General features: G+C 31.7%; 3 protein-coding genes across 3 annotated transcripts; 2 read left to right on the top strand and 1 right to left on the bottom strand.

Moving 5' to 3' along the window:
• The first annotated feature begins 121 nt into the window (after window positions 1–121).
• On the top strand, window positions 122–12,009 carry LOC130445827 (serine/threonine-protein kinase D3). The gene is made up of 15 exons (XM_056781714.1): window positions 122–615; window positions 697–841; window positions 950–1,093; window positions 1,161–1,351; window positions 4,069–4,330; window positions 4,384–4,555; window positions 7,131–7,260; window positions 7,318–7,450; window positions 7,502–7,690; window positions 7,992–8,140; window positions 8,196–8,426; window positions 9,295–9,478; window positions 9,991–10,173; window positions 10,240–10,325; window positions 11,501–12,009. The coding sequence occupies exons 1-15, from the start codon at window positions 484–486 to the stop codon at window positions 11,609–11,611; spliced, it is 2,442 nt and encodes an 813-aa protein (XP_056637692.1). The 5' UTR covers window positions 122–483; the 3' UTR covers window positions 11,612–12,009.
• A 1,935-nt stretch (window positions 12,010–13,944) lies between these two features.
• Window positions 13,945–15,307, bottom strand: LOC130441596 (COMM domain-containing protein 3). Its single transcript, XM_056775347.1, has 3 exons — window positions 15,070–15,307; window positions 14,736–15,010; window positions 13,945–14,683 (listed from the first exon to the last, which is right to left on the bottom strand). Exons 1-3 carry the CDS (start codon window positions 15,197–15,199, stop codon window positions 14,489–14,491), a joined length of 600 nt encoding a protein of 199 aa, XP_056631325.1. The 5' UTR covers window positions 15,200–15,307; the 3' UTR covers window positions 13,945–14,488.
• A 970-nt stretch (window positions 15,308–16,277) lies between these two features.
• Window positions 16,278–18,794, top strand: LOC130441656 (malate dehydrogenase, mitochondrial). Its single transcript, XM_056775439.1, has 6 exons — window positions 16,278–17,061; window positions 17,231–17,400; window positions 17,663–17,745; window positions 17,798–17,949; window positions 18,008–18,244; window positions 18,312–18,794. The coding sequence occupies exons 1-6, from the start codon at window positions 16,999–17,001 to the stop codon at window positions 18,612–18,614; spliced, it is 1,008 nt and encodes a 335-aa protein (XP_056631417.1). The 5' UTR covers window positions 16,278–16,998; the 3' UTR covers window positions 18,615–18,794.
• The last annotated feature ends 320 nt before the right edge of the window (window positions 18,795–19,114 follow it).

The raw sequence follows: 19,114 nt of genomic DNA on the forward strand, positions 1-19,114 counted from the left end.
AATTTCTTTTATGTGGACTGCCAAAAAATATATAAAATCTTAGTATATCGATTTTATTGTTACTAAAAACTTAAAAAAGAAGAACTGTATGACGTTTCTCTTGTCAAGATGATGAAACGTCATTCAAGGCAAAGAATAATGTCAAGTCGGTGGTTTCTGTTGTGTTAACAAGTTATAATGTTTTTTAATTTTGTTCCTTTACATTTAAAAATATCTTTAATCAAAACGTGTGGATAAAATATATTTAACAAATACCAATCATCCGTACTCAACAATTTGACGTACAAATCAGAAGAATACATTAAAAATGTAACAGTGTCTATAACGGTATCAGTAAATCTTGAACCCAGATCTGGTATTTCCTAAAGGATGAGATAAATTAAACCGGTTTCTCACATCTGCACGACATAAATTAATGCTAAATATAATTTGAATATTTAGATAGCATTAAATAAGGCGTGATAAGATAGAATTTTTCGAAAAATGGATAATCAAAGACCTGAGGTTACTTTTTTATTCCAATTTGGACTTATCAGGGATGCTGTTACAGTTCCGCAGGCCTCTTTGAATCTCAAAACTATCAAGAATCTCGCAGTTAGCTTTCTTAACTCTAAGGTATGTATGTTTTTGTCAAATAGGTTATATGGAATTGGAGGAACATAGTTAAAAAAATATAGGATTGTACTTCTGTTTTAGATCCCAGATCATGGAATTAATAAATTAGAAGATCGTATTTTATTATTTAGACATGCCTATAACTCAAATAATATCTTACAATTGATTAATTCTGCTTCAGAAATCTTAGATGAAACCTTAGTAGAGATAGTTTTAACTGGAAAAGGTATTGTAAAATTTTGTCTTTAGTTTAATTATATGTACATCTTATTTAAGCTTTCCAGTTTTTAAATGTGTATGCCTAGTTTTGTAGATTTATGAGAATGTTTTTTAGCGCTTACTACAAGCTCTTCAGTACCAGATATAACTATTGTTAGACCTCATGCTTTGTCTGTACATTCATACAAAACTCCAACATTCTGTGATTTTTGTGGAGAGATGCTCTTTGGTTTAGTTAGACAGGGACTCAAATGTGAAGGTGAGGTATTAATGAGTTATAAGTAAAAACATTTGTAATTGTCGAAACTATGTATTTATTTTTCAAGGTTGTGGCCAAAATTATCATAAGAGATGTGTTGTTAAAGTTCCAAACAATTGCTCTTACACTCTTTTGGATGATACTGAAAAACGTCGTCGATCGACATCGGCGAATCTCCAGGTTCCTAGGAGTCCTTCTGGAGGTTCAAATACTTCACTAGCATCAGCAAGCTCCACTCAAACAGAGGATAGTGGATTGGTAAGAATTGCTAATTTTTTCACAGGAGTTACATTAGATTGAAACCTTTTTAGAAAATTTTAAACAATGTAATTCAAAATTGATACACAATTGTAAAAATTAATTTTGTTTAAACTGACTTCAATGTAAATAAAGGATTATTTTCAAATAGTTGGTTTCAAGGTTTTAATACTGCTAAAAATCTTTGAGGTCACTTAAAATTAGGTTTCTAATTGCATCTGAATCCATCTCATCCTTTATTTCTGCCAGCTTTAATTACATTCATTTAGGCTTCTCACTGGAGGTGATTAATTCCTAATCCTAGGACCCTTATTGTCCCATAAGTTTTCAATGGGTCAGGACTTATTGTAGATTGAGCTAGAGCAGCAATTCTTTTTTCCTGGAGGTAATTTTCGACTACTCTAGCCACGTATGGGTATACATTAATAAAAATGTCTTAAATTTGTGGTTTTAAGAAGTCTATTATGTATTGAGCAGTTGTAAGGTGACTTCCCTGAATTCTAACCAACTAATACACTCAAATTTCTCCCCAGTTTGTATTTTCTTGGAGAAAATGCAGGCATTGTTTTAGTTACAAAGGAGCTAGTTAGGTATTATGAAAAAATGTTTTCATTGTCGCCAGTTTAAATAATTTTTACAGTCAATTTTGCAATTTTAAAAATATGCATTAATTGTTACAGAAAATTTATTGACACGTTCCTTCTACAATTTTTTTTTGTTCTAATTTTGTATGTTTTAAGATCAGTATTTTATATTTTGGTGGTAGGACAAATGAAATATGCTCTCCTCTTTTAAAAATATCAATGAGGGCTATCAAGTTTGATTTTGCCACTGGTGGTGTTGTTGTAGATTGAATTTTCCGAAATATCATGTCTAATATGCCAAAAACCGTACTTCTTTTTATATTTTTCTCTGTTTTTACTCACGGATAGCGCCAAATAGTGAGTATGAAAACGATAGCCGTCATTATCAAGTTGATATGTTTTCAATGACATCTTATTCCATTTTGTTTTTTATTTTTGCGCATTAATGATTAGTCTAAAAATGAGATTAGCTGATATTTTTATAGTATTATATAAATCCGTCCTTTTGTAACAATATTTTTTTAAGTGTTGGTGATGGTTTAAAATTCGATAAACATATTTATGTAATTTTTATTTTATCATTAAACATTTTTATTTTATTCATTTTTGTTTTATTCCAAAAAAAGTGTTCAGTTTATTCCTTTTCCTCTCATCATTTTTGTAATTATTTTTATTGTTCCATCGACAAAAGTTTGTTTTAAAATGTTCTCTGATTGTGGGGATGATAGGAAATTGAATGGAAAACTCCACATTTTTTTTGGAATAAAAATATTGCATTTTCTATCATCTCTGAAATATTGAGAACATAAATACACTCCCCAACAAAATTAACACATAATTTCTCTTTATTAAATTTGAAAAATTAATTTGAACAAAAAATATACAAAAATGCGTTTGCAACATGAAAACAATGATAGATCCTATCTTAATATTGTGTATTTCATCTCAGGGTATATATTTCAATGATTCATGTAAATTGTTAAGCAGTATAGAAGCTCTATTGAATCGAGGTCTGGACTGTTAGCGGGCCATACCATTACATGAATTTCAATTGGCTTATGGTAATTTTACTTGATTTTTACCATATTCAGTTGAGAATTGTTATGAATGAGAAGAAATATTTTCAATGCCACCCCATGCTATTACGGATTTGCCACCAAAACAAAATCAAAAGAAGCAGGGTAAAGACCCTTGGGAAGTATCAAAAATAATTTCTCCGATACCAAAACAAATGAAAATACAAATTTTTCTTAAAAGTAGTGACTTGTATTTGGGGTAGAAATATGGACCATAACACAAAGATGAGATTTTAAAACAGGTAGAAAGTGATACGAGATTGAACAGGATTAAAAATAATATATACCCATGGGAAGCATCAAAATTTATGAAGCGCTACTAAGAAAGTTTGGGCAAGTTACTGGAATGGGAGGAACACAAAATGATTACAGAACAGAAAGAATCTTACAGAATGGAAGAAGGAAGTAATGAAGAATAGCTTGGGGAAGTGATACATCCCCTCGAGTGTCTTTTCTTTTATTTTAGTTATCTATTTCAATGAGTCTTGAGGCCTTCAGCTGACCCTACTATTGCTTGAATTTTGATTGGGTGAGTTATTATTTACAAGCATTGTTGGACATACATTTTTTTAATGCCACCAAATCCATACCTGGGTTATATACAGGATGGCATCAACATTAGTCCGCTGTTCTATACCAAGACACATATAGACAAAATCTAACTCATCTGAGAACATTACAAACGATCACTGGTGCTTTGCTCGGTCTAAATAATGCCTCAAGTCTAACTCTATAAGTTGATATTGTCCTTAAAAGAGAAGTAGATGAAACAAACTTTTCTTTTAACAGTGACTTGATCTTTGACTTGTTCTTGTCTTCGGCACTTTAATTCTGTAGAAACTAATAATTGTATTATTTTTGCTTTGTACTAGTGAGAAAATTGAATGTTTTGTTAACAATTTTAACCAAACCATAAACTATATGTTACTTTTGTTGGAAAATGTATTTATAATTGTGAAAATATGGTTTAGATCTTCTAGTTGGAAGACCAATGCGGTGGTTTTGATTTATACACCTGAATGTGCACCATATTTTATTTTGTCACTTTTTTTTTCAGTTCCAGAGTAATAATAGGTCGCCATCGTTAGGCGGTAGACCAGTTTGGATAGAAAAAGAGATGTCCGCGAGATTAAAAATCCCCCATACTTTCGTCCTCCATACTTATACGCGACCGACTGTGTGCCAATATTGTAAAAAGTTACTCAAAGGTTTGTTCAAACAAGGTTTACAATGCAAAGATTGTAATTATAACGCACACAAAAAGTGTCTTCAGAAAGTACCCAAAGATTGTACTGGTGAGCTACCTAGAGATATATCAGGTGGGAATATCTAGGAATATTTATTGGGAAACTTATTGTTTATATTTTTTCAGGAGGTTTAGAAAACGCCAGTAATTGCGCTAGTTTAGATAAACATTTAAATTCCGCCTTAGAAGAAGAAACGGATACTGCTAAAGAATCTTCTAATACCGATAATGATAGTAATAAATATATTGAAGTTATACCAGTCCATGATGACGACGACAACGATTTAACGCCATCCAGGTACGTTTTATCCACTTATTGCTACGAGGGGCGATAAAAAAATACTGTAAATTATTTTATTAAAAGTAAAGATACCGAATTGCTTTTATCAGCTCTATTGTGGCGAGTCTTAATGTTAGGAACGATGTCAAAATGTTTTTCTATTGTTGAAAAGAGGTGGAAGTCGCTTAATCTGGTGAATAATGTTGAGGCGGACTTTAAGCAAGCAAAAACTCAAATTATGAGCAGCTTGTGGTATCAGACGTTGTTATAATGTAGAAGAAAGCTGTTGGGTCATTTTTAAATTTGCTATCTTCGCAAACTTTCTTGTAAAATTCGGTAAAAAGTTTTTGTACATTTCCAGATCATTTTTTTGTCCACAACTGTTTCATATTCATATATAAATCGATTAGAACAGTTGTAAGTTACTGCATTATTCGCATTTTTATGTTTGAAGGACTTTTTGTCAATTTTTTCATCTTAAAATAAAAGAGTTTAACAAGACAAGTTTTTTTTAAACATTTGACTTTATTATACTAGAAAGTAAAATTTTTGGCGTAAATCTTAGTACAATTGGGAATCTGGGAACAGAAAATAATCCTATGGGGCTAAATCTGGCGAATAGAGTGCATGAGGTAGAAATTCAATGAATTTTGGCAATTGCAATAACGGATATGTCAGCTGGTGCATTGTCTTGTTGAAACAACACTGGTTAGCCAAATGGGGCAGTTTGTGCTTGATTTCTTTGTTCAACCTTTGCAATGACTCTACTTGCAGATTGAACAGTCTTTGCCTTTTTGGAGCCGGTTCTCCCTTTTCTAATTCAGTTTTCATATTTTTGAGCTAAGGCCGTTCAAATAGAAGTATTGAATCACATAACGATGACCAATTTTTTCTATGCTTACAAATTAATGGCTGCCAACCAAATACTATACAACGTTGTGTCTTCAAACTTGAAATATATACTGTATACATTATGTACTTTCTAATATAGTGGTATTTTTCAAGCAACTATTGTCATCTTTAGCTCAAGCCTGGTACTTCTGGGACCATTCTCGTATTAGGTATCATTCCAATATAAAATTACGTTTGTAGGAAAAATTTTGTTCGCCACTCGTATACGAAATGCTTTAGTAAGTAGCATTCAACGCTGAAGATCCAAAAATATCGATCTAGTGATTATATTGTATGGTATATTATGGTATAATAAAGAAAGTGAGCTGGAGTAAAAAAATGTGACAATAACATATCAACAACATATTATAAGTCAGTTTATCACGAAACATATATAAAAAGGTCTTAGAAGTAAAAAGTTAGACATATTTTTTTGCTTGGAAAATCGATAATTTCTTTTAAGGAATGTGTATTTATTGACAAGCACACACTGTATAATTATAAAGGATAACAAGATATTTGTTTTTCTTTGATTCTAAGCTACAACCAGATATAAAAACTAGAATACATAATCTAATAACTATATGTATATATGTGTAATCGCCTTCTTTTTATTTTTTTTTTATTACAGAATGTACTGTAATATGTTAAATTACGTTGTCAGTTTGAGTCCGGGAAATGATACATTACATCGTTAAATAACTTTACCGGACTTGAAATTAAAATATTTTGACGAAAACAGTATTGAAGGCCGATACAGTAACTTTACAGGACTGATATACAAAAAAGTTTTTTTCTTCAAATTAAGCCAACTATGACATATGTCATAACATTAGTTACCATTCCATTATACAGTGGGAGTCTGTATATTTGATTAAATTCCACAGTCCAAATACTATTTTTTTCTATCAATTACTATTTTCAATCGCAATTTTTCGAGTACAATAATATTGTGTACTGGGTGTCCCAATTTAAAGGTATGAAGTCATCTGCAAAATAGATCCTTTAATTCCTTAATACTATTCAAAAGCTTCATCTCCTAATGCTCTGCTCATCCAATAATAGCAAGGTAGATGCCTTGATTGCTTAATACTGATCAAAAGTCTGTAATTTGGAGTAAATGTAGCAGTTCAAATACTAATTTTTATAAAAAAGTTCGGACCCGTCGATTACTGTTTATAATAATAATTTATACTGGGTGTCCCACTTGAAAGTCATCAAAAGATTTGAGAGTATTGAGGATCTAAAAGCACTAATAAGTGCAAATTAGAAATGTTTGATTGCGTTTTGAATTTTCATAACTAGTAATTTGCTTTCTTGAAATAAATAAAGTCAATCAATAATTCGTCGCTTTTTAAATAGGGAAATTAGGTATTTACACACATTTACAATAATAGTTATTAAATATACATTTAACAAAATTAACGAATAATTGTAAATTGGGCCATCCTGTATATATTATTATTGTGTAAAAAAATCGCTGTTGGAAATATTGATCAATGAGTTAGATCAATTAAAAAAATAGTTTCATTGAATTTATTCTGAATTACAGACTCCCTATGTATATTTGATTATACTAATAACTTATTTATGTTAAATTCGAATACTGGTACATTATTCATTCTCAATCTGTTATGTAAAAATGAAAAGTTTTTTTCTATCGCATAATATCAATATTGATATTTGGTTTATGTTGTTTTAGTTCTTCTTCTTCTCCAAGTGCCAACATTCCTTTGCAACGAATAGTTCAATCTGTCAAACATACAAAACGAAGAGGCTCTAAAGTTATAAAAGAGGGCTGGTTAGTCCACTTTACAAACAAAGATAAAACGGTAGATGAATAATTAAATAAAAAAATTGACTTTTTCTAATGAAAATTTATATTTTAGATAAGGCGACATTTTTGGAGACTCGATACAAAATCCATAGTTTTATTCCAAAGCGAACAAAGTTCCAAGTATTATAAAGAAATACCTTTATCTGAAATATTAACTATAGATACAGCTAGGATCAAACAAGGAGGTACAAAATTATTTGTTCACGTTGTATATGTCTATATTATATTTATTTTAGACTGTATGCATTGCTTTGAAATAAGAACAACCAATATCGACTATTTCGTCGGACAAGATCCTCTTTGTAACCTACAAGAAGGTAATATGGTAAATTTACCACCACCCGATAGTGGTGTCGGGGCATATCTTGCCAAAAGTTGGGAAAGCTCCATTCGTCAAGCGGTAGTACCCGTACAAGCAAACCAACGTAAGTAAAATGGTCAAATTCTATTTCTATACTCTGATACAAAACATACAGAGTGTCAATTTAAAAACGTATTTCGGTCCCTATAGAACATGCAAAAACATACAAAGCTACTACATGCTTATCTTTAAGAGGGGTAGTTTCTAGATGTTCTAGTTTCTACATTCTCGTCTAAACTATGAAAGTTATGAGAAGGTTTGAAAACTTGAAGTTTCAATGGGACAAATATGTATGAATGGTGGCTGGGATGACAGTAGTTCGATCCGAACACCCAGAATAACTTTTTTTCTATTTTATTTATTAGAACATGAAGAAACTGGCGCCAGTGAAGAACAAATAACTGATATGAGTCAGTTATATCAGATTTATCCGGACGAAGTACTCGGTTCCGGTCAATTTGGTATAGTTTACGGAGGTGCACACCGAAAAACAACCAGACCCGTTGCTATCAAAGTAAGTTAATAACAAAACAATTTTTCCATATAAATTTGATGTTGAAATTTTGAAGGTAATCGACAAACTAAGATTCCCAACCAAACAAGAGGCTCAACTAAAGAACGAAGTGGCTATATTACAAAATTTGTCACATCCAGGCGTCGTTAATCTCGAAAGGATGTTCGAAACGCCGGAAAGGATTTTTGTTGTTATGGAAAAACTGAAAGGTGATATGCTGGAGATGATTTTATCACACGATAAAGGAAGATTAACGGAAAGGGTTACTAAATTCATTATTACACAAGTGAGTTGTTTAAATGTCACTGTTTTTGTATAAAGGAATTTCTATATATACAAAAGCTTAAAGTTACTGTGAATTTTTGTTGCGATCCTAACAGAATCATATCCTTGGTGTAGCAAACAATTTTTTTAGTTTCAACATTGTTTTATTCATTCAGATAATTTCTTCAAGAGTAATACAATAAGTCCAACGCTTTTTAACCTCGTTTTTCCTTGGAGTACGTTTTTTAGATCAGTAAATAGTTAGTAGTCGCTGGAGGTCAAATCTAGGGAAAATTGAGGGAACAGAAGCATATGTAGATTAGCCGTACAGACATTTTTTAAATCATTGAGAACCCCGGTAAATTTACAAATAAGAAACTAACAGCAATTTGGTCATCGGGCTGGTTATAAAAAAATAAAAACTAATCTTGCAGTCTCAGATATCTCAAGTATCAGTTTTTGGTCCCATTGCCATGGGCTTTCATCGAATAGCCATCCATCAGTCTTATATTTTCAGCTTATTTGCCAGCCATTTCTTCATTGCCATTTTGTTCCAAGTTATATCCTTTCTTCCTTTCCAAGTCCATTTCCACCTTATCCACGTCATTACGTGGGCTCCCTTTTCCAAAACAGTTTCCTGTGATTTGTTTCATTTCCTGCCATTTTATTTCTCGTTTTTCCCCTGCCATCTTAATTTCTTGTGTCCAGCTAGAATCGGTGTCTCAATTGCATTGAATCTCTTCCAGCTGCTCCAGTTTTTTGGTTTATCTCGTCTTCCAATCTTTTTGTGTTAGTGTCATTCCAAGGTATTAAAAACTTTCGACCTGCTCTATATTTGATTCGTTTTACAAAATTTTCTTATTAATACTGATTGTATGTTAACTTTGTAGATACTTGTAGCTTTAAAGCACTTACATAGTAAAAATATCGTGCACTGTGATTTAAAACCGGAAAATGTACTTTTGAGTTCCGATGCCGAGTTTCCTCAAGTGAAACTTTGCGATTTCGGATTCGCTAGAATCATAGGAGAAAAATCGTTCCGTAGATCTGTAGTTGGCACTCCTGCTTATCTAGGTAAATACGCTTATGTAAATATTGGGCTAAACTTCCATAATGAGAACACGTTAGCTTAGCGTTTTTGAAGACGTGTAATCCATTTATTTAAGTCCCAATACTTCCGGTTTTACCAATAATTGGATTATTTGACTTACATTTCGGTTTTTCGAATTGGGTTTATGAATTAAACGAAAGGTTTTATTTTGGGGGCTATTTTTATGAGATGGGGATATTGAATGAAGAGGAAAAAGATTTTCAGCTACATTCGAATTGGAACCTATGCATTTTCTGGTTAGGTTAAATTTACTTTAGCTTCGATTAAGTCGAAGACAAAAAGCCGAATTAGAAGTCAACCAATTCCATTATTGGTAAAACTGACATCTTGAATTTCGATAAATGGATTCTACGAATGCGAAAGCGCCAAATTAGCGTTAATTATTCATAGATAGATACGGAAGTATTTCTAAATATTGTACAGAATTATATCGAGCTAATTCAAATTATTATTCGATTGTGAATGTGTGTTTTAGCACCTGAGGTACTTCGTAATAAAGGTTATAATAGATCTTTGGATATGTGGAGTGTGGGGGTTATAATTTACGTCAGTTTGAGTGGTACGTTTCCCTTTAACGAAGACGAAGATATAAACGAACAAATTCAAAATGCTGCTTTCATGTATCCGCCCAATCCTTGGAAGGAAATATCTTCAGATGGTAAATAAAAATTACAACTAGATTTTATTTATTTTTTCTCTAATTGTTTATTTTCTTACGTTTCAGCTATTAATTTGATAAATAATTTACTGCAGGTGAAACAGAGGAAGAGATATACTGTCGATAAGTCACTGGTTCATATCTGGTTGCAGGTAAGATTCGGGTCTGGTACAAATTATGATAAAAATTGGTTTAATCAAACTAATTATTATAAAAAATATTGTTTAAACTTACAGCATTTTATATTTCGACCTGCTTATCTACGACATTTTGTCCTGTGTGATTTTTTTTGGTATGTCCTTAGTATAATTGTCATGACCTAGCCTAACAATGTATCGAAAATATCACTATTTTCTTGCCTAACTTTTATTATCCTGTTTCCCCTTAAACAAGGAACTTTTGTTTGTATTTAAATAGAGATCTATATGATTCTATGGATTTTCTTTCTTCTGTATGGTTGCCAACATTCCAAAATGTAAATGAATACCATCTGCAGACGATAAAAAAAGTTATACAGACCTAGAGCATTTTTGTGGTATTGGTGCAAGACTTTTCAACTTCTGGTACTTATAGCTCCTTAGAGGTGGAATAATACTTCTCTTAGAAGGTATAAGCATTTTCATCACAATTACCACTTGGGAAATGATATTTTAACCAATTAAGATTAAGATTTTCTAAAACTTCTTGGACATATACGTCTAAATTTGCTGGACAATACGTGCCCTTGAAGATATAAGATAAAATATAAGTATAGGTGCCAGATTACAAAGGCCATCTAGAAAATAATGTCTTCTAGTAATTTATCAAATGCTGTTCGTCTAAATTTTACATTAAATATTAATAAGCACTTGGAGAGGATTTACATGGTGGAAAATAGCATATGTCGGTTACCCCCTCTCCCCAGAAAGGGGAAGGAACACCTACACGGGTGTAGTACTAATTTGGTTCCAAAATAGTAGTTGAGGTGAAGAAAAGCCCCAACAATAATATTACATTGACGACGCTAGTGTCAAGACTAAATGAATGGATTCGGTCACAAAAAACTAACCAGGAGTGCTCAATATAAAGGAAAGAGATTCACATTATGAAGTTATGTTTTTGACACGTCCTAATTGTTTTGTTTATTTTAATCTTATGATTTTTATTACATTTTTAAAAAAAAATTTTTGAATATTTGTTTTGTAAACTGTATGATGTATTGATGGGCGTATGCTGGTTTCTAATTTTTTTTATAAAAGTTTTCAATACGGTTCCAACTTAAATGAACACACTGTATAAAAAATAACAAAATTATTATTTTTCTAAATATTCGAATGTTATTTTTAAGGACTACCAAACGTGGTGCGATCTGCGAACCTTAGAGAATCAGGTGGGCGTGAGGTATTTAACGCACGAATCGGATGACCAACGTTGGGAACAATATAGAGCCGAAGTATGACCCGAAAAAGGATGGTTGCATTCGATTAAAAAGTGCCTTCGGAGTATGCGCACTTAAATATAAAAAAAAGAGAAATCTGATCGCTCGTCATATGTTATATTAGTTCATATAAAATTTGGTTTGACCTAGAGAAAATGTTTTTGGCTTTTAAAAACTCACTTGCAGTTCTTGAAATTTTTTCTATTAACGCCTCTACCACATACAAGGTTATAATTAGCTGGCTCAAATTCTAATATGAAATAATCATCAATTTTAATGATTTTAGGTCTGGTCTCTTTTATAGAAATTATTTTTGACTCACCTTCGATGTTAATCGATATATTACCTGGCATTCACAACACTGATTCATACCATAGCAAAAAAAGATTTCCTTTTTTTATGTAGATCAAAAAACAAAATCCAATTGACGATGAATGAAGGCGTAAAATGATAACAAATGCAATCAAAACATCCGAAATGTTATCAAGTGGCAACACTGTGTACTCTCGTCTTTGCGTCGATCGTAAATATGCTAATGTCCTCTGTAGAGCCAATCCGACGATTTGGCTCGAACCTTTTGACGAATTAGGATATGATTCCTTAAGAGTCGAAGAGAGGAAAACTCCACTGCCAGATGAAGATCTCATGATGGCCCCAGTCACCTCGTCAATGGAATCCAACAGTTATTCTTCCGTGAAGCCGTTATCGGTTTGTCCCGCTCGAATCACAATCAGCCGCAGATTCGATCGTTCCTCCGATTTCGCGTAGCTAGCACCTGGTATTACTGCCGGTGGCTTTTGCAGCCAACTCGTTGTTCGATAGGCGTAGAACCAGAGGTTCTTAGCTCTCTCCTTGTTTGTTCAGAACCCTCGAGAGAAAGAGGAGGATTTGTTATGGTCCCTGTACTTACAGGGACTTTGGAATTTCGCCAAGTTTCCCGCAGGCATTGCTTGCGACAAATTATATTTAGGTTTTAATGAAAACTGAATCTGCACTAGCAATAACGATGATGGTGCTGTTTAGTTGTAATATTTAAGTATTAGTATTTTTTCATTTTAATTGCAATTAGTTAATTTGGTGTTATTAGAATTTGAGCGATAAATAAATTGTCGATTTGAAATCAGTTGGTGCTGTTAGATGCCTTGAGTAGTGAAAGACAACCCCAATATTTAGCGTTTTTGTACATTTTTTCTTCGGTCAAATTCAAATAAACACAAAACTTGTACTTCCATATTGCTTGTAATACTCAAAGTTTAAAAAAATGATATACGCATTTTTAGAAAAATTACTTAATTATATTAAAAAAATTAAGCATTCCTTTTTAGTATTCTTAAATTATTTAATTTATTTTTATAGATATAAAAATCTATAATTTTTTCAATTTTTATTTATAAAATTCTAGCAATAAATGAAAATTAATACTTTTAAAACACTTTGAACTCTAATAGTGATTGGAAAATACAATTTTCTATACCTAATAAAATCCAGCATTATTATTCTTTAAAACCAATATAAATTAAAATATTTTTATTTTATTCCTTCACCCTTGATTCCTTTTTTACCTTTAGGTTTTTTCATGGAGTTTTCTTTCTACATTCTCATTTTTATTCTTTTCCTTATAAAATTGAGCATAATATACAGCCTACTTTGATTCAGATCTACGCTACCATCAACTTTAGAAATCCTCTACAACAAGAATCTTCATATTGTAATGTTTTTCTTATTTATTCATACAATTTCTATTCGTAACACTATACACACACTTAAACACCTTATAATAATTCATTTACCACTAACAATTAACTAACTTGAATAATTTAATTAAAATTCTTCGACTACTTTCTATTTCAGTCTATTCACTACGACTATTTATTATAAACTGAACTAAACTGCGCTATAGAAACTCCCTATATATCCCAAAAGAATTCTAAAAACTTCTATTTCCAATTTCCAATTATATGCTCTATTTTGGGTGAGATGCATTTCTCTACTTATCACTTTGACTTGTTTCAAGATGTAATTAGGTTGGTCAAAATAAAATATAATATATATATATATATATATATATATATATATATATATATATATATATATATATATATATATATATATATATATATAAATGATGTAATCGAAAAAGTAACTTAAATGTTGAATCAATGACTGGAAACATTTACATCGGTAGGAATGGTTGGATCTGCTCTGTCCTGGGATTCTCAAAACACAAACAAAAATACTTTTATCAAAAACTGGTTTTGCGTGTTTGTGGTACAGAAGCAAGCCACTAAGTTGGTATTACTGGAACCGTTGGAATATTCATACATCACTATATATCAACACTCATTATTACACTGTCTTACCAAGTTACCATCTTCTGTAAACAGTTCATCTTCAGTATTGTACAGAATGTGTTCTGTATGAAGTAAGAGCTTGACACATTATTCATGTCTCTAGTTCATACGAGATTTTAAGTGGGTAATTAATAATAGAATAGATAGTAAACGCAATTAAGATAAAGTATTTATGAAAAATAGAAAGAATAATTAGGATGGATAGAATGAAATTATAAGAGAGAACCTTAAACTGGTTTGGACATTTAATAAGGATGGAACAAGATAGATTAACAAAACAAATATGGAAACTAAGAGGGTCAGACAAAGAAACATGGAAGGAACAAATAACAGATAAAGGAAATACAGAGGTAATAGACAATAAATCAAAAGATGATAGTGGCACAGAACAGGAGAAGATGGCGGAAATAAATGTGCAATGTGTACCCTAATCCAAAACTACAGTTATATTTTGTCATTGGCTGTATTTATTTTGATATTTTTGAGAAAAACCCCGTATTTAATAATCAAAATTAGATTTAAATATTTATAACACAAATATATGTATTTAAAAAAGCCTTTGAGTTACTGTATTACAATGCCTCGCGGCATCTTTCAATTTATGAATAAGATCTAATAATTCAACAGAGTTGCAAGTAAAGTGATAATTTGTTAAAACTTTTTCATCTACTGCTGAATCATACTGCTGTCCGATTAAGCATATTCTGAAAAGGGGTCCTTCTGAAGCATCAACTTCACTCGACTACAAAAATTATTGATTAAAAAAATTAATAATAAATAAATTCGATTCTCACTTTAACTATATAGTCTATTTTCCACTTAACGTCTATTAGATGAGGTAAATAGTTTCCTATACTCAACAAAGATATTTCTAATCTTTGTTTATTTTTGTCAAAATAGTCATAATAAATATTAGCTCTCTGAGAAGATAAACCACATTCTTCTTGTAAAAATGCAAATATCTCTTCTTTACTGCTACTTCGTCGGGCAAATTCACTCGTTATTGATAATAAAGAAGCATACAATTCTGTTATCAAGTCTGGTTTGGAGTTGTGTATACCACTTGCACCTAGAAAAAGAGATAATTTTCATAAATGTTAACATTTAGAGATTTACGTAGTTGCTAACTGTGTATTTCCTTTTTTTCCGTCAAAACATGAAAGCAATTTTCTATTAACTTTTTGAATACTTCGTCGTTAACTATTGTAGGGTTTTTAGCAATGCTTACGGACGACTTATATTTCTGTAGATTATCCATAGTTTGTTTATTTTCAATATGACAACTATGGAGTGTCCATAAGAGATGTTACTCCTCTACACTCCATAATGACAACATAGTGGGGCTAGGGATTATCTATGGTGACAGATGACAGATCGTATAACAATTCCATAAAAAATATAATCTAACCATTGAGTTAATATTAGAGCTAGAGCGGCATCCAAATGGAATTGTACTATTGGAAGAGAAAGAAAAAGTATCAGCTTACCACTCTTTACACTACACTATTAAAATCAAACCTTGTTATTTTCCTCTAAATTATGAAGGGTGGAGATGAGGAATTTGGAAGAAAAGTTGAGAAAATGTCCAACTTAATAGATAAATAACAGTGCAAAAACCTTCCATAAAGCGCCGGTGTAGACAAAAGGTATGGTATAATTTTACACGATTTGAAATATGCCGAGTTAAAAAATTAAGTATCATAGTTCATTATTGAAAATTTCAACAACTTCCGTTGTAAAACAGTGTGAAAAGTTCTCAAGGGCGTGAATAATTCTTTTAAAATTTCTTCATTCAAAATTTAATCGAATGCTAATGTGGCGCCACTTTATTTAATGCATTTCTTCATACACCCTGATTGTTCTCTTCTCTACCCTTCAAACTTATAAACCATTTCGAGATGACGTCACAATAAACAGTCTTATTGATTTGGGGTACAAATATGCGTTATTTACATTAATGTTATGTACTAGAGGTGTTTTATTTTGATCTAATGCCATGGTTATATTCAAGGACTCTTCCCATTCTCTTTCATTAACTCTTCACAATCCAATTTTGTGACGTCACAATATAATGCAAGCATATAACCATCCTATGAAATATTTCATCTTGGTTACATTGATAAGAACAATGGTTATAATTAAATCTAGTTAATATTTCTTTAACCTTTTGAGTTGACATATAGTGCATTCCACCAAGCGTCAGAAATACTCATTTGGTTGTTCCACATAGCGACTACGATCGTTGTGACCGCGGCAAGGACGTCACTAATGACGTCATGATTAACTCTCACGACGACTTATGTCGAGGTCAAGGTCTCACTTATTACGGTAAAATCGTGTTTGTAGTGGGGGTAGAAATAATTTGCAGAATTTTCAAAACTCAAAGCAACAAAGATTGCAACCATGAGAATCTATCTATCTATTTGATGCTGTAAGGAATATTATAAGTACGTTTAAAGCGTTCTTGTGACCAAATGTCTCACTATCGCCACAGAATACATTTTGATTGAACTGTTATAACATAACCTCTTAAAGCTTCTACTTTATTTTTTCTGTTTGCTATTTCTCATTTACCTTATCGTTCAAAACACTTCATAATCCATTCCACTTGGGTTAAGGTTTATAATGCTCTGGAACGAGAAAGACCGTGATGGTCGTGAGTCCTTAGTGGAATACACCGGAAGTGATGTTGTTCTTTCTCTCTCTATCAGCAGTTTGAGCCCACATGAACAAGCTCCCACACCTCGGTCTCTCTATCTTTATTATGAACTCTACGAATCTAACACATAAAAAATCCTTCGAAAATTATTTTACATCTTTTTCAATAAATAGTTATTGATTTAGTTATTTAAACGGCACAATCAAATCGTTTATAAACTCTAAGGAGACGTGGCTAGACACGTGACCTTACATCATCTGCCAGTAGAGTACAGTAGTTAGAAGTTTTTTTTAAAACCATTTCTGTTTCAACTACTGAGTAGACATTCCATTCGACCTTAACAGCAGAAAGGTCAAATATTTTTGGAAAAAAAATTAAACTAATATAAGTATAAAAAAATGTTTTCTAGAATTGTAAGACCAACTTTAGTATCAGCTAGAAATTTCAGCACATCGAAACAGGTTAGTTTTTTTAATGTCTTTTGTTTTAAGCCTACTGCAAATTCAATAACGGAATTATATCAGTTGTCATTTAGTTGTTTCGTAACAAGTTATTCAAAACTATCTCAAATGTAGATATACGGGAAAATGTATAAATAAGACTCTAAATTATTACATAATGTTTTTTTAGAATAATTATAAAGTAGCAGTATGCGGCGCTTCTGGTGGAATTGGTCAACCCCTTTCTTTACTTTTGAAAATCAATCCCTTGGTTAGTCAATTGTCTTTATATGATCTCGTGCATACACCTGGTGTTGCTGCTGATCTGTCTCACATTGAGACTATCGCCAAAGTTAAGGGGCAAGTATCATAGAAAATTTCAATTTAAGTAAAAATTGTTCCCATTATTGGTATTGGAAATATTTAAAAGTTGATAAATCAATTATTTTTGTTGCTAATTAGTCTTGATTTTAGATCTCTTTTAACTGAAAATTTGAATTTAAAACTTGTTATAAAAACAAATTTCAATTGGAAGAGACAATTTAACACTAAAAACATACAAAAGAAACTGAAGAAATTTAAATTAATTGTGGCAGAGTGTTTTATAAATATAATTTTCTAGATTCAACGGACAAGAAAATCTTAAGGATGCATTGAAAGATGCAGATGTCATCATTATTCCAGCTGGAGTACCAAGAAAGCCGGGTAAGAATTTAAATTAAATTACTTTGAAATATTTGACGATGATTATTTTTAGGAATGACCAGAGATGATCTTTTCAACACAAATGCAGGTATTGTAAAAGCTTTAGTTGAATGTGCTGCTGAAGTAGCTCCTAAAGCTCTTATTGGGATCATTACAAATCCTGTCAATTCAGCCGTTCCTATTGCTTGTGAGGTACTCAAGAAGGTAACATTACATTCCATTTATAAAAACTGTGTAACTATACAATAGAAATTTTTTATAGGCTGGTAAATTGGATCCTAGACGTGTATTTGGTATTTCCACTTTGGATATTGTCCGTGCTAATACATTCATTGCTGAAGCTAAAGGACTTAACCCCAAAGATGTGAATGTTCCAGTTATTGGAGGCCACTCTGGTGTCACTATTATTCCCTTGATTTCAAGAGCTACTCCATCAGTATCATTCCCTCCAGATCAACTTCAAGCTCTGACCACCAGGATCCAAGAAGCTGGTACTGAGGTAAATTTATTTAATTGTAATAATAAATATATAATAATAGTTGAATAAATCGTTTTGTTTTATGCAGGTAGTGAAAGCTAAAGCCGGAGCAGGTTCAGCTACATTATCAATGGCATATGCTGGTGCCCGTTTCGCAAATTCCCTCCTCAGAGGACTTAAAGGAGAACCAAACGTAATTGAAGCTTCTTATGTTATATCTGATGTTACAGAAGCATCTTATTTCTCAACACCTTTAGTTTTGGGTAAAAATGGCCTTGAAAAGAACTTGGGATTGGGAAAACTGAATGATTTCGAACAAGAATTACTCAAAAAGGCACTTCCTGAACTCAAGAAAAATATCGAAGCTGGTATTAAATTCGCTAATCAGTAAAAATATGTGGTCGAGTTTTTATTTCTTTTTTTTATTATTATTTTAAAATCATATCTAGTCTCCTGTGGCATTGTACAGGTTAAAAAAGTTTATAGTCCAGAAATTTATAAAAACTTTATTGAATTAGATGTGGTATCAATGTCGAATGAATGTCAGAAATATAAAACTTTTTAATCCGTATTGTGCATTTTTTAGCTTTTGATAATTATTAAATAATTGCCATGTTTACAAAGTGTTAAACAAAGGAAACAGTTCAACATTTTGCAGTATTTAAGAAGAGACTGGAATAAATCAAAGAAAATTGAGGGCGTTTAACTGAAGAAAATCAAGACTGATTCTCACAACACGAAGCTCCAAAACAAAAGATCTGCCATAGATGAAATGTCTTAGAAAGTATAAGCATTTTCATTTCTATAGTCTGGTGCTAGATTAAAAAGACCACTGGGGAATGATGGTTTATTCAGAGGGGGTTTTAAAAGAGTCATGATAGGTTCAGAGTA

This window comes from Diorhabda sublineata, chromosome 1, assembly GCF_026230105.1.
Source record: "Diorhabda sublineata isolate icDioSubl1.1 chromosome 1, icDioSubl1.1, whole genome shotgun sequence".
Lineage (NCBI taxonomy): Eukaryota > Metazoa > Arthropoda > Insecta > Coleoptera > Chrysomelidae > Diorhabda > Diorhabda sublineata.

Coding starts and splice junctions, on each gene's coding strand:
- LOC130445827 (XM_056781714.1), top strand. CDS start 484: ATGGATAATCAAAGACCTGAGGTTACTTTTTTATTCCAATTTGGACTT. Junction 616..696: donor TTAGCTTTCTTAACTCTAAG/GTATGTATGTTT, acceptor CTTCTGTTTTAG/ATCCCAGATCATGGAATTAA. Junction 1,352..4,068: donor AAACAGAGGATAGTGGATTG/GTAAGAATTGCT, acceptor TTTTTTTTTCAG/TTCCAGAGTAATAATAGGTC.
- LOC130441596 (XM_056775347.1), bottom strand. CDS start 15,199: ATGGATAATCTACAGAAATATAAGTCGTCCGTAAGCATTGCTAAAAAC. Junction 15,011..15,069: donor GGAAAAAAAGGAAATACACA/GTTAGCAACTAC, acceptor CTCTTTTTCTAG/GTGCAAGTGGTATACACAAC. Junction 14,684..14,735: donor AAATAGACTATATAGTTAAA/GTGAGAATCGAA, acceptor TAATTTTTGTAG/TCGAGTGAAGTTGATGCTTC.
- LOC130441656 (XM_056775439.1), top strand. CDS start 16,999: ATGTTTTCTAGAATTGTAAGACCAACTTTAGTATCAGCTAGAAATTTC. Junction 17,746..17,797: donor TGGAGTACCAAGAAAGCCGG/GTAAGAATTTAA, acceptor GATTATTTTTAG/GAATGACCAGAGATGATCTT. Junction 17,950..18,007: donor CTTGTGAGGTACTCAAGAAG/GTAACATTACAT, acceptor AATTTTTTATAG/GCTGGTAAATTGGATCCTAG.